At 39.3% G+C, this 27,376-nt stretch overlaps 1 protein-coding gene across 4 annotated transcripts; it reads right to left on the reverse strand.

Moving 5' to 3' along the window:
• Positions 1-27: 27 nt before the first annotated feature.
• Positions 28-25,579, reverse strand: LOC117423578 (ubiquitin carboxyl-terminal hydrolase 36-like). Of its 4 annotated transcripts, none has more exons than XM_034928773.2 (21): positions 25,476-25,579; positions 14,462-14,723; positions 13,642-13,863; positions 13,098-13,208; positions 12,362-12,464; positions 12,137-12,204; positions 11,932-12,002; positions 11,365-11,447; positions 10,723-10,834; positions 10,032-10,172; positions 9,587-9,687; positions 9,306-9,444; positions 8,546-8,893; positions 7,974-8,252; positions 7,084-7,211; positions 5,425-6,168; positions 4,943-5,145; positions 4,257-4,439; positions 3,694-3,809; positions 3,337-3,479; positions 28-3,103 (listed from the first exon to the last, which is right to left on the reverse strand). In XM_034928773.2, the coding sequence occupies exons 2-20, from the start codon at positions 14,712-14,714 to the stop codon at positions 3,351-3,353; spliced, it is 3,534 nt and encodes a 1,177-aa protein (XP_034784664.2). In that variant the 5' UTR covers positions 14,715-14,723; positions 25,476-25,579; the 3' UTR covers positions 28-3,103; positions 3,337-3,350. The 4 variants fall into 4 exon arrangements, with proteins under 4 accessions (XP_034784664.2, XP_034784665.2, XP_058845807.1 ...); XM_034928774.2 differs by lacking the exon at positions 25,476-25,579 and adding an exon at positions 22,629-22,763 and having other exon boundaries at positions 7,084-7,193; XM_058989824.1 differs by lacking the exon at positions 25,476-25,579 and adding an exon at positions 22,629-22,763.
• Between the last annotated feature and the right edge of the window lie 1,797 nt (positions 25,580-27,376).

The following is a 27,376-nucleotide window of genomic DNA, read 5'->3' on the forward strand; positions in this document are numbered from 1 at the left end:
ATTTCTAATAATATCTATATATATATATATATATATATATATATATATATATATATATATATATAATATTATAGGTATTTATATGTTTACATATTGGTTATTTAAATGACTATGGAATAGAAAGTGATCTAAATGACACAGTATATGACCCCACTCATCCTTTTTTTCTTTACAGGTAGAAAACGGTAGAATTTCTGGAAGCCTATGAAGAGACTAAAAATGTAAAATCAACAATGAAGCGTTTTCCTGAGGTGCCCGCTGCTTTAGGGGTAACCTGTTTGATGGTCAGACACTGAATTTGCATAGAAAGTAGAGGTGAGGATATATATATATATATATATATATATATATATATATATATATATATATATATATATATATACATACATACATACATACATACACACACACACATATACATACATATACACTTCCTTAAGACAGGATCTCACTATATACCAGCAGTGGATGAATAGGACCACACTGCACTATGAAGATAAACTACTGGGATGTCAAACTGCAGAGCACTACATAATTTTATACAGCAGAATACAATCGCAGGTTTGTTCTGGGTGTGGGCAGTTTGAAAGGAGCAAACAGTTAAGCACTGCAAAGGCAACTTCCCTTTCATTTAATTGTTTTTTGTTTTGCTTTTTTTTTTTTTTTTTAATTGGACAAAAATCCAAATCGATATGTTTATATAGCAACAGCGTTCTCACAGAGAGGGGGAAAAGGGAGCACAATGTGAAACAAATGAAGACAAAACGCAGCTGCCCTTGACAGACTGAACCTGGCAATTCAATAAATAAATCAAGTCAAGGGGCTTGAACTGCAAATACCAGATTAACCACAAGCAGTGGAGGTAGATCTTGGTGAGATACATCAATGTAAAAATGAAAAGTAACACCAAAATAAAAAAGGAAAAACACACAGCAGTCACAAAAATCATGCCGTTTTAAAAACACGTATGTAGAGCTATAAAAGAGGATTCACACGCTGTGTGACATTATGGCCGGCTGTGTGCTTAGTCTCAGCTCTGCAACCCAGCACCAATCAGGTGGTGGTAGGGTAAAGTGAGGCACACCGCTACACTCGGCAGTGCCCACTGCATACTGCACTCAAGTCTCAAGCTGGATTGTATTGTACTAGGTTTGTATTTCAGACCACGGCCATCAGATATGCACATTTTATCTACCTACTCTGGTCTGTCCACAACTTGGGAAAAAAAAAAAAAAAAAAAAAAAAAAAAAAAAAAAACACACACACACCACAAATCTCATAAGATATTTGAGCAATTTTACCTGTAAATAGAAACCTGGTTATTAAAATGAAACCAGTTTCAGAGGTTTATTTTTGTTATTACTGAATACCACTGAAAAGAGTGCAGAGTGGATAGACACAGCTTATGAAACGGGTGGAACTATGTGCAATGTATGCCACTTCTACTGCCTGCCAGCCTACTGAATATAAGGTAACCCCGGTGCGAGTATTTAGCAGTCTCCCAGAGAAACCCATTCTATCGGATACAAACAGAGCCCTGCAACTCTTCTACATTTGGGTTTCGGCATGCTGAATCCCATTCTTTTTTCTTCTGTCAGGAACTATGTTTGTGTTTATAAACCGCTTCTTGTTATTCTGAGTTCATTTTTTAAAACACCAGAGCAGAGAGTTTTATTAATATCATTAGCTACTTTCTTTTTTCATGTTAGTTTAAATACACAGCAGACTAGTAGTACAACCTAGTTCTGGGCAAGCTTTACCGAGAGCAGTTCTAACCAGCACTGAAAAGACTTGTTCAAAAGTATTCCCGTTCCATTTTCTATTTATAATGTGGAACACTGGTGTGGGCCAGAGAGATTGTTTCTCTTAATCTTCAACTCTGGTCTGGTCTAAAATATTTGATTAATAGCTTAAAAGGTTACTTAAGATCTACATTTTACCCAATCAAAAACAATCGACCTTTATATTTCATTGGTCACAATATAAAAATAAAATAAATAGCAGCCCTGGAGGTGATTTGATCAATCAATCCTGGTACTACTATTAAAATAAAATCTGGTCTGAAATACAGATTGAGACAGCGTGGATATGTGTGTGTGTGTGTGTGTGTGTGTGTATATGCCTGCCATCAAATATAGTCAAGTAGGAGAACCCCCCTTGAGTTTGAAGAAACTCAGTCTACTTGTCACTGGTGTAGAAGGCATGGCTGTCCTTTTAAAACACATTGTTTTGAATTCTTTTGTTTTCATCCACCAGATCAATTCATTTACTGCGGGGATAATAAGCTCCTCCACGGCTTGTCTCATCAGAACACCTTTGTTGTGCATTCTGAACATTATGTTGCTTTGCACCTCTGTCTAAATGTTAGTCCCTTCGAAAACCACAATGCTGCTTTATCTGTTTCTACAATAGCAGGTAGAGAGAAGGAGAAACCGAGTGAGATTGATATTGAGAGGAACACCCCCCTTTCTCAATACCAACAATTATACCAGATTTTCAGTATTAACTATAATATTGTATTCGTTTTTTAAAATGGGCAACTAAACTCACAACACCCACACCCTCTATAAAGTTGTATACATATTAAGTACAAATTGTCAAGGACTATGAAAACCAAATATATACATTTATAATTATTATAGTTATTTAGCACAAGCCACTAAAACATTACGGCTTTACCACTGAACCACTACTGTGTCCATATATTCTTCAATATAAAAGATAAGAGAATAGTAAAGAAGTGGTTTTGTACTTAGTATGCATTCTACTAAATAGACCAAGAGTCAAAAATAGAATTTAATCAAAAATGAACCCCTGCACCTAGCAGTTTGTATACACCGTTTCACAGCAGTGCCTGGCTGGCATGCCAGAGGCTACGCAGTGAGTTACAGTTCAGTACTGTCCTTTGGTTCAGTGAAGCTTCAGGCCTTCAGACAGCATTAGACAAGGAGGAGGAGGAGGAGGATGATGAGGATGATGATGTTTGATCTTCACATTCACTGCATCGCACGGAGGAGACTCAAAATCTTCTACAGCTGCCCGTTGCCAAATCCCTGTATGACCCCTTCATTAATTCCATATTCCTAAAATGTATATGTTTTACCTGTAAGGACACAAACAAACAACTATCAGAATCCATCACTGGAATACATGCAGCGAGGAAGCATTTCATTTCAGGGGAATAATAAACTCTTACTGCAATCTAGTGTTATTTCCTGGAACACAAGACACCTCGTCGAAGCGCTCGTCTGACTTTATTACTGCTGTAAAGGGAAGGCTACCCAAAGTGAAAGGTTAAAGGTACCATGACCTTCGGGGATTTATTTCTGTACTCACTCGAACCTCCCAGTTCAGTATCGGTAGCCGAGGCTGGCAAACTTCCCCGGATGGGTGGCCGACCAGAAATTACGATGGGTCTGCATTTTCTGGAAGACGTTGAAGTTTCTCTTTTTCTCCTTTTTAAATTTAATTTTCTTAACCTGATGAACCAAAACACAAACAAAACAAAAACAATGAATAAAACAAAACCTAGCTGCCTTTATGTATTTTATTTAACCAGTTCTTTTCACTAGCAGCACTTGTGTTGTGGGCGTTGTGAACATTAAAAAGGAGGGTAGAGTACATTTTAGCCAACAAGTAACAGCACAAAATGAAGACTGGACAATAAAAGGCTGGTCGTCTGGCATCTCCCACCTTTCCGGTGTCAAAATCCTCGTCCCATTCATCAATCACAGTGTCATTTTTAGCAAATCTAGCATCCTCAATAGCATCCTGGCTGACAGCAGAGACAGCCCCCTCCCAAGTCAGGACTAGAAGAGGAAGAAAAGAAAAGAAAAAAAAAACGGAAATTAGGAGGATGACTAAAAACAGCAACAATCTTCCACAATAAGTGCACCAAGTATAAATTTTCTTGATTCCACACCTATAGCACAAGGGGAAGGAGTTACAAAGTTAAGTAAACTTACCATTCGATGGTGTTTATTCCAAAAAAAGAAACCAAAAACCCTAACTGATCACAGAAAAGCATGCAACGGCTCTTGAAAGGATCACAGTGAATCAGCAGCAACAGCATGGCTTGGCAACCCTTTCCACACACCCACCACTCTCTGAATTTGTCCTGCTGGTTTACTTCTGAACTGACTGTGTCCCTGTACTGAGGGAGGAAAGGGACACACACACACACACACACACACACACTACCATAGCAGACCCAACTGAAGTTTCGAAACAGTCTTATATATGTTAGTCAGAACTACCTTCTGTTCCATATGCCTTATCCATGGAGTGTTTAAGAAGCTCATCCACCACACTGGACGCTTTTTTGCCATCCCAGGCAAGACTGGAAGGCTTTGGACCCGGGCAAGTGCTCTCCGACGTGGGAGCGTTCACTGTACGTTTATAACCATCCTGAACCTGGCTGTCCCAAACGAACACTGCAGCTGTGGGAGAAAAAAAAAACAGGCATTGAAATATATCGTTTCTACACATGTCCAGATGGTTGTGTGAAAGCCACTTTCATGAATGCCATGTTTGTTGTGCTTTTTGTTATTTTCCTTCATCGGAAATTATCTTGCTTTAACGAGAACACCTGGTTTCCAGTATCTGCTGGATGTGTCTGGGTAATGCAAGGTTTAAATTTTGTATTGCAGTGAGAGAAATAAGCTACAGCTGCAGTTCATTTAAATCTAGTGCAAGGAACATGTGATCTGTCTCTATGAAACCTTGAAATGGAAGGGAAAAAAAAAAAAAAAACAGACACACACACCAGCAGTTTGCAAACCTTAAGATTTCCTGTTTCAACTTACAGTTTAATAACTAAAGTTGTAAACTTTCAAATCCACGTGAGAGAAACAAACAACAGCATCTTGGCATAGCTGGATTTAAAAAGGTCCATTTATGTCTAATATACATAAGTAAAGGGTGTCGGAAGCCACTTCTGTACCTTGTTTGGCTTCTCTGTCTCTTTCCCCGTTAACCTTGTGCTCCACTGGAATGGGATCGAAACCAGCATCTTCCTCTTCACTTACATTCCTTCTTCTCTTTTCCTTTTTTTTTTCCTCCCTTTCTTTTTTGTGCTTTTTCTTCTTTTTTGATTCTGTCAGTTCATCTGTGTTCATCGCTGGCTGTTGTTCCTCCAGTGTTAAACTAGTGAGGGAAATTAATGTGAAAGCCACATTAGGTAAAAATTCATAAAACCTGAAGGAGCATGTGAATCTACATTGCAGCTTCACAACAGAAACTAGCCTTACAGCACTCCACCACTCAGTGACTAGCCCTACAGTGACCAAGGACTGTATAGCACCCTTGCCAGGTAAAACAAAAAAAAAAAAACACATGGGCATGAGAACATAAGTTTGCATGCATTTTACTTCCCCAAAAACATCCATTTGAGAAAATAGTACATGGAAAGGAATGAAACCGCACCTTTCCAACACAGGCTCTGGAACCGTTTCTTCTACAAATGTCTCTCTGTGTTTCTCCCTTTGCTTCTTTTTCTTCTTTTTGACTCGCACCGCCGTTTCCTCTTCTCCTCCAGGACTGTGCAAGGCAGATTCTCCTGAAGTGTCGCCCTGCCTGACCGTGTGTTTGCGCTCACCTTTCTCACTGTGCTGTGTGGACGCAGTGATGCTCCAGGCCCCGGCGAGACTCCAGTCCACTTCCTCTTGCTTCTCCTCCAGGTGAGTGTGCACGCTTGCCCTGGGAGGGTCCGTTTCCCCCTCCTCCTCGTCCCTCCTCTTCCTCTTTTTCTTCTTTTTCTTCTTCTCCTCTTTGTGAGGGACCTCTGTCGCTTCCTCGCAGCTGGCCTCTGCAGATACCTCAGGCTCTGGTGGAGGGCACTCCTCTCCCACTCCCTCTGATTTGTGTTTATGTTTCTTCTTTTTTCTTTTGAGGTTAAGCCTGGATTCAGGCACCAAGGTACCAGAGGGAAGAGTTTCTGAACCAGTCCCGGGTTCGACTGGTGCCTTGGAGTCAGGGCCAGATGGGCTGTGGAGCACCATAGCTCTGGCAGCAAATCCGTTGAGGTGAGAGGAAGAGGGCAGCTGTGAGTTCAGTGAATCAGATTCAGAGGAAACTGACCATTTCTTGGGGCTTCTACTATTACTACATGTGGAGCCTAATCCTAATTTAGATGGAGTCTGCAATTTGGGAGAATGGGATGGGAGAACCCTGCCAAGAGAAAAGGAACATGTGAACGCCACACAAAACTAAAAACAAACAGCATATCGGAGTACTGTATATACTAATCAACCAGACAACACGTTTCTTGCACTTTCTTTATTGCCACTAATATCCTATTATGTTAATTCTCTTGTATTGTTTCTGCCAAGATCATTTGCCATGCTTACTTCTATCCCAGAAAAAAAAAGCTTCTGAAAAGGCTCCTCAAGACAGATTTTCTTTTCAGGGGAAGTTTTTGCTGGAATAGTTAACATAAAACATATAATAGAATGAAAACAATCAACTCTTTGGAAATTGTAGGCCTATGTGATGATTTTTAGTTTTATACATAGGTTCTTTAAGCAAACTTTCTTCATTATAAGTCCCTAATAGAAAAAGGAGGGTAACAGACATATTATTTTGCAGATCTATCCTTTATACACACAGATTAAAGATATACAAGTAGGACAAACAGGACACCTTTGTAAATGGGAGCAAGTCCCAGTAGGTTAAATTCAACATAAACATACTAGATCAGACCAATAACCAGGCCATACACTGGTAAGTACAGGATCAAATTAGAAGGGCAAAGACACCAAGCCCTGATAAACACAATTCATAACAATGGGGCACCTAATCAAGGATTAATTTCCGCCCCCCCCAAATTGATAATGTAAACTAGCTTATGAAGACCAAATATCTCAGGGCTCCGATGCCATAAATAAATGGTGTACCCAAAACCCCTCAAGAAAATTGCTGCCTTGGCACTGTACTATGTATAATTGGGTGTACCTGTAGCAGTAGTAGAATCGAACTAAAACTGTATTATGCCAAGACAACTTATGAGACCAAAATTCTCAGAAGCTCAGAAGTTATTTGTCTCAGGAGACGAGTGTTCTAGGAGTATCTTATGGGACTAAATACCTGTTTTTGTGTGCTGGCGATGAGGAGGTGAGGTGTTGGTGTTTCACTGGATGATGGGGATTGCTGGACGGATGGCGTGGAGGGAACTGAGGCTCACTGTCGCTCGGTGTCTGGAGGGAACAGGCCGCCTGCAGTTATTGACATAAATAAAAACTTGGTGGTCTAAAAAAAACCGCATCCATGAATGTGAAATAAATAAAATAAATAAAATAAAAGACAAAAGGAAACAAAAATAAATAAAAAACAAACAGAAAAGAGTATGGCAGAGAACAATCAGAAATGGTTAAAAAGAAAGGACAGAAAAAGAAGAAAGCAAGACTGAAAAAGCAGGCCAAGAAATACAAAATCAACTCACTGAACAAAAAGACACGACAGGCAGCGGTCAGCTTTAGTTAAAAAGACAATAGCAGCACAGCTTACAGGTTGTGAGAATATTCAATAAAAATGTTTATTAATGTTAACGTTTTAATGATTAAACCAGGCTGAACTAGCGTAACTCAGCATGTTTATAGCTTATAGAACATCAAATTAAACCTAATTGAAAATAATTCACTACAAGCCTTGATGTGGTTTGTGAAGTGTTGTTTAACTTTTATATTTAAGGGGAAAAAAACTAAATCAGTTATGCATCTATGAAGTTCAATGCAAAAAAAAAAAATTAATTTATTATGAACGACACTTGTGGTTCTGAACTCTGGCCCTCAAGTACCCTTAAAGCAGTCCAGGTTACTGCAAGTTAACAGTTTATTTTTGTTTTTGTAGTCACATTTTCAGGGACTGTGTCTACAGACCATTTAGCCCAAGAGGTTCCATCTTTCAGTCTGACTTGGGTACTGGACAACTAGACTTGATAGCCAGGGCGCTGCTGCAAGCCCACATTGTACTCTCACCTTCTTAGCTGAGAGTGCCAGCTTCTTGGCAGGCGGGGGCGACATGGTGTTGGTGGGTTCGGAGGAGACGTTCATCAGGGCCTGGGGTTTTAACTTTACCATCTTCTGCTCCTCTGTACCTCTCGGATCAGCTAACTTGCCGTTGGTGGCAGCGTGGGGTGGTGTCCCTCGACTGGGCGACTGAAATCCGTTTAAACAGCTCCTTGTGGGGGTGTCTCCGTTGTGAATGCTACGAGGGCTCCCCATCAACTTGAGGTGGGATTCACCAGGGTCCGAATCCTGTAATTCACATCACTTTGAGTTATTGTAAAAAGAGTATCTCCTGTAAGTGTTTGGCACTTTCTGCAATTATTTACGCAGTGAACCCAACTTCAAATTTTAAGACTGACAAGGACTCAGACTAAATAAATCAGGAAGAAGTTTACATTCTGTGCAGCGAACTCCATAAGCACTCAAACCAAAGACACAGACACAAAAAGCCATGAGGTATGACACGGCAAGTCTGTTACATGTTTAATGCATTTACTCATCCCTCTACCTAGAGATATCACAGCAGCAGAAGCAGCCTTTACCTTCTGTATCTGCCCCTCTGCAGTTGCCTCCGACAGTGATTTCATTGAGGTAGACATGGCCAGGCTCCGGCTCTCAGGCCTGTATCGTTTGTCACTCTCAGGCCTGCCTCCACCGGTACCATTAACAACCGGCCCGTGACTGCCCCGTGCCTGAAGTGGCGGCGATGGCTTCTTCACCTTTTTCATCGTCTCGTCGATCACAGCAGGGGTGTTGGAGGGCTTGGAGGGGGTCCTGGGGGACTGGGAGCCCTGCGAGAGCTTCGGGGACTGGCTGGTGCCGTTTCGGGGGACCGGAATACCAACTCCATTAGCAACCTGGATCTTCCTCATCTGCGGGGACTCCAGTTTCTGAGAAAATCAAAGAATTGAAAATATATACACAGATGAACCCGCTTTATATCATGACTGCCATGCAGGCAATTTGTGATATAAAGCGGGTCATGATATAAACCGGGTTTCACATTTGCCTGTGACACATTACGAGTGTGAGAAAAAAAAAAGAAAACTAACAGTGAATTAAAGAGCAGTGTTTTAATACTGTAGATTTATTCGTTCTTTACATTTAAAGTAGCAGTAGCCTACAGACATAGCAAGATTTCAATATCAGAAACAATTATAAAATCAGAGATGGCATACTCCTACACCATCAACTCTATATAGTAGACACTATAGTAAATGTATAATAAATCCAGAGTAAAACATGAGTACAAGTGCAGCTTAATGATGTTATGTATGTTTATAACATGCTGCATGGTCTCACCTTCCCTACTTGCGGTGAAGAAAGAGTTCCATTAAGAGGGGATTTCTTTGTTAGTTCTGGTGTCATGCTGTTCCTACTAGACTGGATTGAGCTCTGCTTAGACCCGAGACCATCCAAGCTCTTCTTTGAATCTGGGATTCTTTATAGAAATTAAAATAAAGGAGTACCAAATATGAAGACAAAATCTTGAGCCATAACATCTCACCATGCTGATAAATAAAATCACATGACTTTTAGTTTTCCAGACACAAAAACAAACCAGATTTTGTGTATACCCTTACCTTAGATAAAACAGAACGTAGGCCTGCTGGTTGAGAACAACTTTGATATTGCTGGCATGCACCACAGAATCATTCATCTGGTACCACTGTCCACTGCTGGCCTGCAGGAGGAATAAACAGCAGCTTTATCTTTTGCTACCTTTAGCTAAGTATCTCTAAATGGCAGTAACACAGCACGCCTCAGAATGCTGCATGCTTCAATGCAGAAACTTAGTTTCAAATTATTTATTTTAAATGATTTATTTAAAAAAAAAATAATAATAATTAAGCACAAAACCAGCAAACCGTATGAGAGCTGAGCATGCCATGTTTGGGTGATTAACTATTTTCCCCCAGAAATCTATACAAATAGAGCATGCAAAGATTAAGTTACTGGACACTCGATAACAAGACACCTATTTTGGATATCTGAGCTCAAAACCACTTAAACTTGCTTAATTATCACCTTAACATAGCAGTAGTAGTGACCAGCATGGCAGCTGTACCCAGAATGCACCAGAACAGCGTACAGTCCATACATAACAGGGTCCCCGGAGCTCTGGGACATGTATGGGCGGATATTCAAGAATTCGGGGTAACCAACATCCTGAGGAAACAGAAACGGGGCTAATTAATCATCCCTGTGACTGTTAACATCAAAAAGCTAACCAAAGCCTACAATGTATTTTGAAAACCACAGTAAGACACTTAAAATGTGTGTCCATCTGTATTTTAAGGGCATTTTAGCCATCGATTGTACACTGCCTTATGTGTGACTCCAGGTGAAGTGGTCCAAGGGGACTTACTCCCCCTGTCAATATCACCTTATCACTACTTTGTGTGCATTTTTGGTTGGAAAGCGCTTGAAACATGTTTTTAAATGATAATGGTATTCGTCTAGGTCATCGCCTGCAATTGGCATTTTTACCACCGACTCACCATGTGGGGCTGCATCATTTACACAGCTCTTCACTTGCATGCACACCTGCACTGGCCCCATTTCCTTAATCATATGTGACTCAGGTATAAACCCCTAATGGAAGAACGACCTCCCCAGAATTGTGTCCGCTTGAGCCTGACCCTTACGTGCTTTGTTCATAAAATACACTAATCAAAACGGTATTGCATCTCGCTTGATAAATCCGTCTCGCATTCACCTTGGTGATCTTGCCTCCGCTGAAGTTCGCAAACCTCTTGAGAGACAGGGTCAAGACGTTGGACGGCCGATGAACCGTAAACCGCTTGGACGCTGGCACTTTTTTCTTGCACCTGAGGAGAAAAAGGACATAAAAAATAAAATAAACATATTGAGAACACACTTTTTTTTTTTTCTAACATCCCTACATTATACAGACCTGCACACTACACAAACACGAATACAAGTTAGCCATACCTGTCAGAAATGAATCGATGTTCCACATATAAAAAAAAATGTAAAAGAAAAAAAACTGTCCTACTCTTACGTTACAACAAGCTATTGCCGTTGGTAACATGCATTCTCAATCATTACACAAATCATTCTTAGAAACCACTGAAAATGTGTATCACCAACATTTAAATCAGGATATTCGGTATTCAAAAAATAATAAATAAATAAATAAAAGTTTATGGGCATCTTGCACTGGGAGAGATGACCAATACTGGTCAGGGATCTCTCCAAAAAACAAGGATTTTGTTGTTGCAATGAAGCCTGGCAGTGCCAAAGAGGGTTTTGTTTTTTTTCTAGCAATGCCTTGTGTAGTATGTGTAAGCAAACACAAAACACTGTTCGGGTGTTCAAAGTTTTGCACAGAACTCACTTTGCACACATATAGGCGTTCTCTCCAATCAGGACATCTGGCTTCACAAACATCTCGAGAGCTCTGACAATGTTTGGAGCTTGCTGTAAACAGACAAAACGGCTCATTAAATCTAAAAGGCTGGCTTAAGGTTTTACTGCATCTATAATCCAGGTTTACAATGCGCTCAATTTAAAAACAACACACAGTATTTTTTACAATCCAAAAAGGGCATTCTGCTAAACCCACACACACTATACCAAATTGTATCAGTAGCAACAGAATTTCCACAGACAAGTGAATCAATTAACATAGGTCACGTAGCTGTAAGAACAAGTGTATGGCACAACTTTTAGATCTTCATGATAAAATATGAAAAGTATGCATTTACTATGTGGTGCATCGGTGCGAATTACTGCATATAAAATTTTCCAAGGAGATTACCTGGGTACAGAAAAGGCAGAGCAGGTCTCTGAGGCAGAGTGCTCATTCCTCTTTGCTTCAGGGTGTTTTCAATTTACCAGCTAGCAGTTCAGGTCTCGTAGTCCTTTTAGCAACAGAATCTGCAAGCACTAATGCCTCACTTACCCGGATCTCAACCGCTATGTCCAGATAAGGGTCGTAGGTATCTGACACGCTTTTACAAACCGAACACTTGACTAGGGGGGAGATCAAAGAAAAAAAAGGGGTTGGAGATCATTTACATCTCCCTCTTAATTAATATTATCACTGGAAATGAACATGCAATAAAAGCAATATAATGACATATTGCTGATGATTAAACAGGGCTTACCTCTTGACCTGAGATAACCTCCAAATATCTGATGGACTAAAGTGGTAGCCTGTGTTTGTCTGTCTAACCTGAAATTGAAAAATAAAAAAAACAGGAAGAAAATGAAGTACGTGGGTACAGTTTCTGGTACTTTGAAAAACAACATCATTTTCCACTTGGCATAAAATGAAGCAGTTTTTAAATCATTCAGGAACTACTTTTAAACGAAGAAAGTTTGTCACTTACTTGGTGTAACCGTTAAGGCAGGCTTTCTGCATAGCATCAATGGTGTAGCGCAGGAACTCATGTGCATCCTCCTGACTCCCGAAGCGGAAATGTCTGGCAATTTCTTAAAGAAAAAAAAAACATTTTACAAAAAGTAATCTACAGCAAAATCTGCTGGAGGCGTCTGATCTCAAAACAAACAAACAAAAATAAATAAAACAAAACACCTTGATCTGTAACATTGAGAATGGTATAGAATACTAAATCAACGAGTTTGTGCTCTTCTGCTACCTAATGCATTTCAGCCATGACTGCACAGTTAATATTAAAAGTGGAAAAAAAATGAAGACCTTGTCAATTTCTAAACCCAATCCAAGAAAATGCAATGCCACCAAAATACAATCTGTGGTGCATTTACCAGTCAACTTTACAGCACTACTTACAAAACCAGTGCATGTTTAGAGGGTTCTACAGCCATTCCAGAAATGCAGGTGTCAATACTGGAAAAGTATTTGTTTTTATTCTATTTGTATCTCGATTTTAGTAAAAGAAGCAGCCAGCTCAATGATGCAACAAGGGCAGGGGGATCATGTGAGGCCAATGCAGCATACTGCAAATTGTAATCCAGAGGGTGCAGTGAATTTAGAGGCTAAAGCAAGAGGAGTCCTACACACTGATACTAATGATTGTACACATGTGTTATACAAGATAAACCATCTCTAGTATACATTTCTATACAAGATAAACCATCTCTTACTTTTCAGGTCTCTGATGAAGGAGACTGGTTTGATGGCGTTGCCAGTGTTGGCGAAAGCCTGGATTAAGTGGTTTTGCATAATGCACATCATACAAAACCCAGACTGGTGACCTGAAATAAAGACATTTTTATTAGACTGTATTGCACAAAAAGCAGCTAGGCTTTAAAAAGTGAGACACGTAGTAGGACAATTATTTCTCAGTTGTTGTTGTTGCTGTCTTTGTTTAGCAGACGCACAAATTGTGTTAGGCTATAATTGGAATAGGGTAGCTAAGTAACTGCAGTTTATAACATAAAAAATGAATTAATAAATAAATAGAAAAAAGAAACTTCTCTTCATTAAAAACTTCTCAAATGACAAAGGCAAGTTTTTCACAAAGCTTGCCATTCATTTTTTTTTTTTTAATTTATACCCCTTCATTATTAAGGAAATTCTCCCAATAAATTGGGATCACATGCACTAATCCATTCACACAGTTATCTAGGAAGACTGGAAGCAAGGTTCAAGACAGAAGTAGAGAAGAGATGAGGTAGTGTGGCTTACATGCTCTGCTGTGCTCCTTGGACAGGAGGTAGTTGGCTAGTGGTGGGGTGTAGGTAAGACACTGCACAGTGGAGTTGAGGAAGCAGGTGTTACCCAGGTTGTGGAGGCCGGCTCCAACCCGATAAACTCGCTCCCACTTCATGGACAGCCTGTTCCCCGGGAACAGCACCTTGTGAGGGGCAGGAATGCCATCGCTGTCCCCCCCACTCGCATTCTCTGAGACTGCAGACAAGCAAAGAAATTAAACTATTAAGAGAACTGGACATACGAGTCGTGACACTAACAAGACTGGACTTTGGCCAGATGCTAACCTACACCTTTGGAGATATTCCAGGGAAACAGTATTCTGGTTCATGGTGCACAACCTGCACAGAGGAAAACATTTATCATCCACAGGCAATACGAGATCTTCATCTGTAAACACGTCTACTGCGAATTAAAATACTGTCACACAGCAAGCTCAAAAGGTATATTCAGGCTCCCGAGTGGCGCATCTGGTAAAGGCTCCGCGTGGAGTGCAGGATGTGCCCTATAGCCTGGAGGTCGACAGTTCGAGTCCAGGCTATTCCACTGCCGACCGTGGATGGGAGTTCCCAGGGGGCGGCACACAATTTGCCAAGCGCCACCCGGTGGGGAGGGTAGATTCACTGTGGATTGAATACAGCAGTGGCAGTCCACCCAATACAAAGCAACACAAGGTTTACTCTATGGATGCTGGGCTACTAATTGCTTACGCACTGCAATATACTCAATAACAGCCACCAACATAGCCACAGATACCAAACAACTGCTCCCCTCACTGGCTTTGTGCGGTACACACCTTGTTTTTTGATCTGGATCAGATCTGTGGGCCTCTGTCCCGTTGCTCCCTCAGATTTGGGGTTGAGGATGACATACTTGCTCTTGAGTGCCTCTAGCTGGTAGGAGAAGCCTTTGCTGGCAGGCTCAAACTCTATCTTCTGCAGCAGCACTTTCTTTGCGGAGGACGCTAGGAGCTTGTTGAGATCGCCGTCGTCAGCAGAGTCCTTCCGACCCGGCTTCAGAGCCTCTTTTAGTTTGTCCACTATGGGCATCGTGCATCACTGCAACACAGTAGAGGCAAAGTCATTTATTACAAACACATAGCACAGTAAAGCCATTGTTCAGGATTGACCTCTGAAATATACCTTCTCATTTACATTGATAATAAATTATAAAAGAATACAGAACCAAAAGAATAGGCATCCTGGCCTGGAATTAACCCCGAAAATATAGATGAAAAATAATGCTTAAACAAGGAACTAAACTATTCGCTTTAAAACTACATTACCGTGCTCCAAATCTTCAGCTCATCCAACTCTCACTACCTCTGTGATTCCTTCACCTAACCACAGGGTTCAAAATTAACACCAGCCAAACGCGGGTTAATTTGGTCTGTGGCAGGAAGATACTTATACACAGTGGCGGGTACGTTTTTGTACACTCAACATCGCTCGACTGGCGATCATTGCTGCCGTGTCGCCGTGCAGTTTATACTTTCTACCAGCAGTCGCTGACCTCTTTGCTATGGTCATTACAACGCCAAAATGGATGGCCGGTTGTTTGTCAAGAAGCTGCTCAGTGTTTATCCCTGCGTATATGCAGTCAATAGAGTGGATTATAAAGATCAGATGAAAAAGGAGAACGTATGGGTATCAATTTCTGAACAAATGCACTCAACTTGTGAGTATTTTAACCTCACTGAAAGTGTAACCGTCACGGAAATCACGGAAATCATGAATTTGAACACAAGTCAAGTGAAATCTTGCCTTTATTTCCTTTAAAATACAGTATGCCATGCACTGAAAATACAAATATGTGAGTATGTATGCACACAGCATTTACATGTAGCTATCTATGTATGTATACAGCGCTTGTTAGTTTATTTTTTTAAACAAAAAAAGTGGGCTTGCATCTTCAAAAAATATTAATACCCAAGTAATCTGTTGAAAATAAATACTCACTTTCTCTAAAACTAAACATTGCTAAAAAAAAATTCTTTATGTTGTTGTTGAACATCTTTATTTCCTGCAAACTGTGGATAACACGAGGGGTGCATCTGTTTCTGTAGATAAAACGAGGGGTGCATCTGTTTCTGTAGATAAAACGAGGGGTGCATCTGTTTCTGGTCTTTTTTCTGATCTTTGTGATGCCCCGTTTCTTGGACACTTGCTGCCTGTGTGATTTGACCTTTCAACTCTGTTTTTTTATGTTTAAAGGGGCAGTGCTCTGTAGGCTACTTAGAAACAATCAATTTAAACGTCTCGTTCTTCTTATTGAAGAAAAAATATATACTGTTTCATTTTGAACATGGTAATAAAAAAACAATTTCACATGCAGATTTTGTATATATATATATATATATATATATATATATATATATATATATATATATATATATATGTGTGTGTACATTTATGCTGATGCGCACAGAGAAATAGGAACAGTTTATTTCAGTCTGTTTCGCTCCACGGTGTGATAGCCTGCATCTTGCAGTATTCTTTAAAAAAAAAAAAAAAAAGTTTTGTTGGTGTGAAAGGACCTTTAACTAAGTTTTGTACTCTGAAGTAACATTTAAACTTGCCAGCAGTAAAAAGCAAGTCTTTATATTATTGGTTTTGGTGTACTATTTAGAAGATAGTGTATGTTGATGTAGCTAAACATACATTATTTGATGACTTTTCCGTGACATTTTCGTTAATTCTTGTTTTTATTCCCGCAACTTGCCCATGAAATGTACTAAAAAAAAAATCACTGTGACAAAATCGTATCCTTAATGATGAATTTTGGTGAATTTACTATTTACTGGAATCAATTGTATCTTGAACTGACTTGTTTAAAGCTTGAAAAAACATAGTAAGTTAATGCTTAGCAGATCCTTAGTCAGAAAGTGTGACAATAGAAAAAAGCATTTTTTTTTTTTTTTTTTTAACTGTATAGGGTTGATGAACAAAATGGGCTAAATCTAGGAAGTAACTTACAGGAATGACAAACAAGCAACAGCATTTATGCACTACATTGCTGAGGTAGAATGAAGGCAGCTGCAAGAGAAAATACAAGGTGCAAAGTTCCTGTCAGTGATGTCAGATGGTTCAACCGACAGCGCTGTCATAGAAGAGGAGCTAGTAGATGTACGATTCTGCCAGAAAGGGCTGGCGACTGTGCAGTTTGTGGGCATGCAGTCTGTGGAGAGGACAGATGCCCAACACATCTCAGAAGCGATATATGCACTCATCAGACCCTGTTGAGACTGCTCATAAATGTTGCTTGTTTTTCCATTTTCTTTTGTCGCAGTCACCCCCCGGAACGATGTTTGCTGGTAAAATGTCTGTGTGGCCGATGGATTTTTCCATCCACTAGCCATGGCGGCTAGTGCATGGATAAGTTAATGTCAAGCCCTGTAATCATGTCCTGTAACACGCCATTTTGTGAACATGATGTATGAGATGTACTGGCAGCCGTCTGCTTCAGTTTTCTGACTGCAACGTTAATAAAGAAACAAAGGCTTCGCAGCTGGCGGAAGCAAACAGTCGTGGGGGCACTGCATTCCTGCTCCGTGCACGCGGCTGTTTGTTTCCGGCATTTCAGAAGCACTGAATTGCTATCCAGAAGGTGCAGAAGGTGCAAGTCCCTGCTGAAGCATACAGGCAGCTTCAGGGTACCGTGAGCTTTGGAGGAGCTTAATTAAAACATAGCGGGTGCTTCATGTGGCACAAAATGAAAAGTCAATATGTCTGTAGCACTGAACCGAACACTTCAGTTTCCTCCTACACATTTGCTCCATTAAATCTATTTTAATTTACATTTCATGTCCCGGACCCAGTAAGGGGCAAGCATGTAGACTTAGCCATCCACGCTGATTCAGTCTAATACTTCTTTCATTAATGCCAAATTTAAAATGCAAGAATCATTTTCTGATTTGATTTTCTCTATGAAATAATTAAAGTCCCACAACAAGGATGCGTTCCTGAATTCTGCAAACGTGCTGCTGATTGTCCTGCGTTCAAAATGCTTAAACTGGAAATAGATCCACATCACCCATCAATGTTCTGGATTGGGAATTGTTCTTACTAAAGCAGTAAAACCTGTCTCTCATGGTCAGAGTGCAGTACATAGCAAACAGCTTCAAATGTCTTTTAAAAAGGCCTCAATAACACTGTAACAGTTTGCTGTCAAGAGCCAAGCATAGCAATATCATACCAAAAAGACTCAAGGCTTCTATTTTAATCCAATACCCAGCTTTACAAATAATGGGAATTATGGCAGTAGAGTGTCTACTGTACTAAAGTCAGTGTCATGGCTCTGTACTCGAAATAACTATCATATTAACCCTTCACACTATTTCTTGGAAGCAACCAACTAGAGATGCATTGGCAGACCCTAGTCTATCTGATATGCCTTGTGCTGGGCCACTATTGTGTATGTTTGCCAATTTTTAGCTTCAGGAATAAACGTGAAAGAAAGAAAGAAAGAAAGAAAGAAAGAAAGAAAGAAAGAAAGATCCTTGTCAGCACCCATTCAGCTTTTACTGCCAATACCTTACCCTTTACCATCACTCACCCAATGCCTCACTGAAACACTAAAGTAAGAGAGGGACGTGTGAATAAGCTTACTCATCAAGCTCTGTACAGGAGCAGCAGCACATGAATTAAACACACAAGGGTAAGATAACCTTCATGTCATGATGTGCAGTATTAAGAATAACAAAGCCCTCAGAGTAATCACAGAGGCAGCAGTGACAAAAGACAAAGGCTGCGGAGAGGTTATGTTTTCTATAAGGGTTCACAGCCAGTTACACACTTCTGTATCTTGCCAATTTTCTGATTCTCAGAGGCAGGCACAGCCATAAATAATCTTTCTGTCTTTTATCTTAATGAAATCATGGTACATGAGGTCTGATGTCTGACCGCAAGTCATTTTATGGGGGGGGGAGGGTGAGTTATTTTTTTATCGTAGACTAGTACAATCGATTTCTAAAATGCTTTGCAACATGCTAGTGCACATGGGCTCAAGCAGGGGTTGGAGGACCTGATCTTAGTCTCCTTCTCATCTTAGACTACATTTATGCAATACGCTTTGTTTTGGTTTTGCCTTGTCATGATCTCTGTGCGGAAGTGCAGTACCTGTATTACAGTTTGTTAGGCTAAATCCAGATTTTAAAAATAAATTGTATTTTTCTACTAAGTTACATACAGTTTAGGCACCTATAAAGCTAGTGGTTGAATGGGATGGTTAAGAATTAGAGATGGGAATTTTTAAAACATTAAAGTGGTTAAACATTGAATAATATGCTAGTCGTATAACCGCTCACGTGACAAATATCACCAAACGCATCTTTAATGTATTAATTTTAGTAATCCATCATCCTATACGTCACATATCCGACTGCTGTGGTACCAGAGTAAGGGCGGATATTACAAGCAAGTAGATCCAAGTAGCTTTTCTAATTGGTGCAACAGAAAGATTGACAGGTTTTATTCTCGGTCGAGCTGGTGCTTCAGTGGCATACTCTGTGTTCATGCTGTAGTTGGCATGGTATGGTAGCCAGTCCACATGGTAAGAGGGTTAATGACGTTTGTTATATTTTTTGAATAAAATGGCATCTCTAAACAAAGGAACGAGGCACAGCTTTCTAATTCTTTCTAAGAATTTAATGTAAAGCTTGTGTGAATACGTGAATTTGAATATGTGACGTTATTTAGTACTTGACCATACACAACTGTAACAGTACAAGCAGGCAAACATTATATTAAGTACTTAATATATTACTTGATTGTGTGTTAGATTGGCATTTAAAAATAGGTCTTGTGGCAATGTTTGGGAGGTTTATTTACACTAGTATGTAGAGGAGAGTGGCGTTAGATTTCGGAAATTATAATGCTCAAGCACTCGAGTAACATGTTTTTCGAAAAATCTTTTTTTAAATATCAGTCACTGTGCTCTTTACAATTCCAGGTCTTGTGCTATTTTTGCCCTGGTAGCACCCTTTTCCAGAAGTGAAAGTATTTCCAACATTTTTTCAATTGTAAGCACAACTCGCTTTCCTGTAGCCATTTTGCATTAGCATTGTACAGTGGGCGATGCTCGTCTTATTTATTTATTTAGTTATTTATTTTTAATTAATAACCATATCATTTTGGACAAAGTTACTTAGAAAAAAACAAATGGAATAGGTTCTAGTGGCAGATTTACAAGCTTGCAAAAGATTCTGGTGAACACTTCTAAAAAATGGTGCGATATGTTCAGAAACATTGCTATAACACGACATGGTAATAAGTCACTGACAGTAGTGACGATGACACCTTATTTTAAGCGTTACATTTATTAATTATCTGCAGGTGTGTAAAAGCTGCATCAGCACTGTGTACATGTGCATGCTGAAAAATGAATGCACCAGTGTACTTAGTTCCAGGACACAGCAAACAGCTTGTTTGTGCAACAGGACAATAACTTCCCATGTAGCGTATGCATATTGCTCCTTCATTTAAGTATAGGATGACTTAAGTCAGCTACCATGTACTGTAAAAGGACTTAACTGAAAAACCTGTATTTTGAGGAATTCCTTTGTTTTTCTGGGTCGGATTTAGTAAGCGTTTTCATCCGTTTGCACCACTTGTGCACATCTCGACTATGAATAACTAGATCATGGATGAGCATCTTCCGGATTGCTGTATTACACCTAAAAGGTATAACGAAACTACTCTGAGGTCTGGCTGGAGGGTTAATTGGTTCAATTAAATAATTAAGAACATGGTTGGGAAACATACCTGATCTGGAAGGGCCAGAGTTGCCAGTCCCTGAACGAGAAATTGTTCAACAATCTGCCTCAGCTTTATAATAATAATAATAATAATAATAATAATAATAATAATAATAATAATAATACATTTTGAAGGTTCCACGGAACGTCAATGAATTGACAGAAAGTAGAAACAGAACTTCAATGTGTCAATGCTCCTTCAAAAAGGGGGGAAATGTGTGTAACTTGAGGAATAAAAGTCATGTTAATATTGCTTGTTTTTACTTAAGTATTCAGTTTCCTAGTACTATGTTACCTTCCTCCGAACCACAGCAGCTGTTATCAGAAAACAAGTTCTATTTGTGAATAGCTTGGCTATAGAGAGACAGCGAGAGTTGAATTTCGTGTTGACTTCATGCATGACAACATGAAACAAGAAATATTAGATTTTATATCTAGACTACTGCATGCATTTGTTTATTGACAAACTTTTTTTTTTTTTTTATTGTACCTGCAGGTTCAAGTCAGAATACTTTACTGCAGGGCACAGGGTTGCAGAAAACAAACCACTACTGTAGCAAAATGTCTCACCAAGGACACTGCTTTAAAAAAGATACAGTGTGGAGGCTGTGAGCTACCAGACAGACACACTGCTATAGTAATGTTTAATCACCCAACCACGTGCTTTCACAATGTTACCCAGAACTTGTCCATGGTTGTTCCATCACACAAGCAATATACAATAATGCAAATTACTGTTTCCATGTGTACTTCCCTTCATCTGAAACGTTCAGTAGTTTGAAAACCTTGTTAAACAAAAAGTCTGCTCTCGTACAAGTTGTTTTATTGCACAGATTTCTAGGTTCCCTGCTTTAAAAAGAAAATAATAATAATAAACCAAGAAAAAAGAGATGATTAGCTATATCACTTGTTAAGTGCTGTAGTTTTTACCAGTTCAACTACACATGTAAAATCCTGTACCAGACATGCTGAGTTCACAAAAATGACTGTGATTGTGTAAAACATAAGCATATTTGCCACCATTATTAAGAGACATACAGTTAGCAGGCTGAAAAATCAGTACTACAGGTTAGTTACTGACACTGTATATGCAGTTAAAACAAAACACCACCGAATCAAAAAGCCACCAGGCAATAACAGTAATTAGCTTGAGGCATGATCTTCTGTAACAGCTCTGCTGAATGCATAGGTCTGTATCAAAGCAGCTCCAATTCATGGACAAACACTTCAGTGAATGGGGGCCATTTGTTCGAGTCACAGGAATTTAGTGGTATGGGGGTTAGGATAGACATACAATTTTTTCGCTTTTTTAATTGCTGCTGTGTAATTGTGTATACCACATATAAATGTAAAATTCAGTAAATGCAGGACGCACATTGAATCAAGAGTCAAATTAAAGTGTTTGTCTCAGCATTTTAAAAAATGTGTCAAAGTTGCTATTGTTTTTTATTTAATTTTAATTGTGACCTGAAGGTTTTTTTTGTTTGTTTGTTTGTTTGTTTTTTTACAAATGTGAGTATAATTTGTTTACTTCGGTAAAACAGATGTAGTTACCATGTAAACTCCTCAGTTTAGTTCATGCCATGGTGGGTACATGAGCCGAAACCCTTCTTGCTCGTGTACACTCGTGCATCCACTCCCAGCCACACGTTGCAACGTGGGTCGAGCGGGGCACGGTTTTATTTTTATTTTCCCCTAGACTAGCACACGGATTTACATTTTATAGATCAGAAACCGACAGATGCTGCATTTGTTATTTCGTGGATCACAAAACCAAAGTCTGTACAGCAACAGAAGAATAACGTTTAAAAATCAGCTTACTTGCCTTAAATTGTTAGCGATGCAGTCGCTCACTCTGCTTTTTTTAACTCACCATGCCGCTGCTGTGTAATGTATGGGAATGTATATTTCCCTCTCCACCACGATTACGCAAACACAGATCTCTTTAAAACACACACGCAACTACCGCCTTTTATCAGCAATAACATATGGATACGATCAAACGCGGCTTGCATCAATTCCTTGACTCAATAAATAAAGTACATTATCTTATCTGCTCCCTGTCGCTGATCCTTCATGCAGAATGTGTGTGTGGACACGGCTACCACCAGGAACAAAAATGAAATACAAACATACACGTTTAACAAAATGACAGCCTCCTTCAATACACGCATCTGATATGTTTTTAATATGCTTTAATCGTGTTTACCTTTCGTTGTGATCTTTTTTCCACGCCGGGGTAAATTAGAAGACCACCCTCCTTACTCCCTTCACAGTAGCTAGTGTGTTTCTTTTTTTTACATTCTATCCTCCATGCTGTAATATGGAGAAGGCGGGGCAGCGGTGACTGGCAACCGGTCAAGCCAATCAGAAAGCTAGTCCCATGAAGACGTCTGATTTCAGTCACGGTGAATGCGACTAATCAGCGACACTGGGAGGAGGGTCTTGTGGCAACTTTCACAAGGAATCCATTTTAAAATAGATTTTGTTTACAGCTGAGAGCGAAGACCAAAGGTCATAAAATGCAACACTGTGAGACAGGGTCAGTTACAGTATCCTAGCATCATTGATTTTTACATTTACATGGTTTACTAAATGTACAGCCAGCCACCAGATCCATTTAAATCAATAAAACCCTAGTGGAAAACACTCAAACTGAATGACACGATTCTAAAATCACAAACGAGTGAACAGATTGAATGAACAGCCCCGGTAGAACGATGCAGTAAATGTAACCTTTTGATGTTGTTTATTATTTATTTTAAATAAACAAATATCGTAAAATAAATACATAGAATATTGAGGAAGTATCCAAATTAAATACAAATACAACATTACTATATCAATTAAATTCATTAATAAATGTAAACATTTTTATGGAAGTTTGAAAATAATAATAAAAAAAAATAGGCTACAGGGGGGCACCAGCAACAAATCAGGTCCTGACAGAAGACCATAATCTGTGTGCTGGCATTCACTATGCTGACCCTGGAACACTAGTGGATGGAATTATTCCCTATGACAGTCTTAATGATTATTATTAGTTTATTTTGCAGATGCCTTTATCTAAGGCGACTTACAGAGACTAGGGTGTGTGAACTATGCATCAGCTGAAGTCACTTACAACAACGTCTCACCCGAAAGAGGAAGCACAAGGAGGTTAAGTGACTTGCTCAGAGTCACACAGGGAGTCAGTATCTGAGCTGGGATTTGAACCAGGGACCTCCTGGTTACAAGCCCTTTTCTTTAACCACTGGACCACACTGCCTCCTATGATAGAGGCATGTCCAGCCTTCCAAAAACTGGCAACACTGTATGCAGCCTGAACCACCTGCAGGAGATGTCAAAGTGCTGTACTGTGCAGAGACCACCTCACCTTCGGCTGTGATGACGTTTTTCTGCCTGCAAACCAGCTCTGCAGAATGAATCCTTTTTTTTTTTTATTGAAGCGTTCTGTTAGCGTTTTTCAACCCCGTCCTCAAGTACCACCAACAGTCAAGGTTTTGTTTTGAACAGTTCTCTTTTTTTTCACACTGGTGATGAACATAAGACTCTAGAGCAATCACTGTAGCAACACAGTTTAAAGTCTCAGAGGCGTTCTGTAAATGTGGCCTTATGTGCTCAAGATCTAATTCACTGCACATTCAGCAATTCCAGCTGAATAACTGGTTAAAAAACCTTTCTTCAGATCAAATACCCTTGTGTGTATTAGTTACGCTTATACAATTTTCAATTCAAACATGAAAACATATTCTTTTGTATAATTGTATACATACAGTCGACAACTGGATTGAGACCCTTTTTAAACTACTAGGCTCCTGAGTTTTAACACAGAGCAAGACTACCACTCCTCCACACAGATATACAAGGGTTGAAAACAGAACGCACCTATCATCAGCAGCACACACTTTTGTGTGCATGGGGTCCCTCAGATCACAACAGACTCATTTGTTATTTGCCAATGTAATCTGCAACATGTATTGTATAGTATATCCCCGTCAGCCACTGCGTGTATAATTGTACCATATTAAGTTTCCTCTCTCTCTATATATTTTAATGCATAATGTTTTGTTTTGTTTTTTTTTTCAAAATTTTGATAACTTCTCAAATTCCACCGAGTTCACACAAACTGCTTTAAAATTTCTAAAAATGCAATTAAAAAACCGTGACCGATGGGGTATATATATATATAGCCTATTTATAAGATGCATCTCCCACATTTCCCAGTTCGTTTCAGTCGCAATCTGACAAGGGCTGATTCACTGTAGGCACTTGGATGGCAGATTCTTCTCAAAAGAAATGAATCTATGAGCTGATTGATTTCCACCACAACAAAGTGATATTTTGCACACAAGTAAAGCAAAGAGCTACAGCGAATAACTCATGCTAAAACCTAGGTTACATATTGTAGCCCATTCAACTCCACAAGATTTTATTACTAAAATTCAGTAAAATAACAGCTACAGTACAGGTGCCTCGGTTATATATGTGTGGAAAAAAAAATATGGTAATTGTAGATAGAATGACGTGTTTACTTGGCCACCTGACAATATCAAAATATTCTTTTAGTATTACAGTATATATGCGTATACTATAAAAAAAAAAACAATAACTTATGTATGTTTTTATTCATAATCTGTTGCTTTACATTTGTACATTAACTGCATATTTCACTGGAACATTTGAATAACAAAGTAGAAACAACATTTGTGTACCATAATGTTATATCGTAGGTTACCTGTACCCAAATATACAAAAACAACAAACGTACTATTATTAAAACAATAAATAGACTATACAAAAGTTAAAATGCCTATATCTGAATATATATATATATATATATATATATATATATATATATATATATATAAATAAACGTTCATGAATATTAGACTATCTACTATACTCAATAACGTCAGTTTGACTGGGTTAAACACAGCTCAGTGACCGTAATTATAATACCGTCATTTTTTGTGTCCGTGATTTAAAAACACAAAATAAAATTAAACAGCACGGACAGTTAATGTCAACTGACAGCAGGTGTTTTCATTCTTACCTGTGAGCGTTTTATCCTCCAGCTCTGGTACAGTAAACAAATCTCTGAGTTTCCACTAGATATGTTTTCAACACACACACACACACACACACACACACAGCGCCCCCGCTCGCTCCCTCCTCTAACTGCAGCCAGGAGGAGCCGCAGGAGATGCGCAGCGAAACTCCCGACCACGTGTACACAGAACACGTGCCGTGCGGTCTGTTCAGCGAGTTTCGTTCCAATGTGAAGGACACAGCTTGCTTTAAAGAGACAGCGACACAATAAGGCAAATAACCGTTTATTACACAGGGTATTTGACACGCAGCCCTAGTGCTGAGTTTTATTAATATTTTAAACGTATCATGCCTTGGTGTCTTTGTAATGCAGCCTCTGTGACCATTCCATATCAATTCACTGTAGTTCATCGCAAATCGACTTCTTCGACGGTTGTACATACTATTTGTACATGTATATCAGCCCTGTGTTAACATGATTTTTTTGTCTTTTGGGAGGGGAGTGTCTGTACTTTTTACTGTCTTGTTATTTTTTTCCATCATAATGAATTGCTACCCTGGCGGTGTCGTGATTACGTCACCCCCTTGCGTTAGAAAAACAAATATCTGGAGCTCAGACAAAGTACCAGATGCAGTATGAAACCCCGTGCTGCAGAAATCTATTTATTGCCAAGTACCAAAAACCTACTGATTTTATCCCTAGCCCAGCCAGCATTTTAATGTCACGATTGACCTGTGTTTTAAACACAACGTCCAAGCCCCTACAGCGCCATCAGCTGGCAGAAAAACACTTAGCATCGTTTAACAAATTCTGTAATAAGTTATATACTGTATCGTTTTTAAATGATCTTTAAGAAGAAAAAAACTGCCCAGATCTTACAACGTATACATAACTCCAGGATTTTGTATGCAAACAATAACTTTTAATTGTAAATAATTATTATAAATCTACAATCTATACCTTTTAAATAACCCTGTCTCTACGCTCAGCTGAACTAACCGGCCTTGTGCTTTTACAGTCGTTTTGTTTCCCAAGGAGCATTGAGCAAACCTTCCAATGCTCAGCCAGCCTATTCAGGTACCGTCAGGTTTGATTTTGATTTGCAGTGCACATTCTAAACCAGAAGGGGGCGGTGTTGCACCGCATTGTCAACGGCACACAGACCGCTATTACCTTTTTAACCGATGATGAGTCATGCATTTACGGCAGTGGCAGAGAGGTTTTTTGTCCACGGATTCAAATTATTTAGTAAAATGTTGCTTCCGTTGCTGGTCATCCTGCTTTCACTGATAAAGGAAACACGTGTAGTCCATGAAAAGCTTTTTTTTTATTTTTTATAGTAACTCAGTAGTGTACTCACACGCCTCTTTAATATTGCTGAAAGCACAAACACAATTGTTCTGAGCAGAACGCCCAGGAAGATATAAGATCATTCATATTTCACAAGACAGATGTTATCAGCAGTTTACTGTTGTCAGTATCTGTCCAAAACTAGTTTTTAAAGGTCTACCCATTTCCTTTTCTCGAAACTTAACGGTAATAATAATAATAATAATAATAATAATAATAATTCTTCTCATTCATCTCTGATGTTAAACCACTGGCAGCCTGTGTTGCCAAGTCTCACGAGAAAAAAAAGCGACTAAGCCCAACCCATTTCAGAGGGAGGGGGGGTTGTTTGTACAGACGTGCTTATACATTGACACTCATTTGCCAAAACCACTCCTATAACCATTTAAAACTGTTGAAGTTACGTCACCTGTTACAAAAAAAATCCGCGACTCTGAAAAAATTAAAGCGACTCTCAATAAAAACAAGCCCAATTGCGGTTCCCCCCCACAAATCAATAAAGCTGCCCAATTTACATTTATTGATTAGTACTCTCAGCCATGCAGGTGCTTTGT

The sequence above is a fragment of the Acipenser ruthenus genome, chromosome 17 (genome assembly GCF_902713425.1).
Source record: "Acipenser ruthenus chromosome 17, fAciRut3.2 maternal haplotype, whole genome shotgun sequence".
In the NCBI taxonomy this organism is placed as follows: domain Eukaryota; kingdom Metazoa; phylum Chordata; class Actinopteri; order Acipenseriformes; family Acipenseridae; genus Acipenser; species Acipenser ruthenus.

Coding starts and splice junctions, on each gene's coding strand:
- LOC117423578 (XM_034928773.2), bottom strand. CDS start 14,714: ATGCCCATAGTGGACAAACTAAAAGAGGCTCTGAAGCCGGGTCGGAAG. Junction 9,445..9,586: donor TACGTTCTGTTTTATCTAAG/GTAAGGGTATAC, acceptor ATTTCTATAAAG/AATCCCAGATTCAAAGAAGA. Junction 6,169..7,083: donor TCGCCAGCACACAAAAACAG/GTATTTAGTCCC, acceptor TTCTCTTGGCAG/GGTTCTCCCATCCCATTCTC.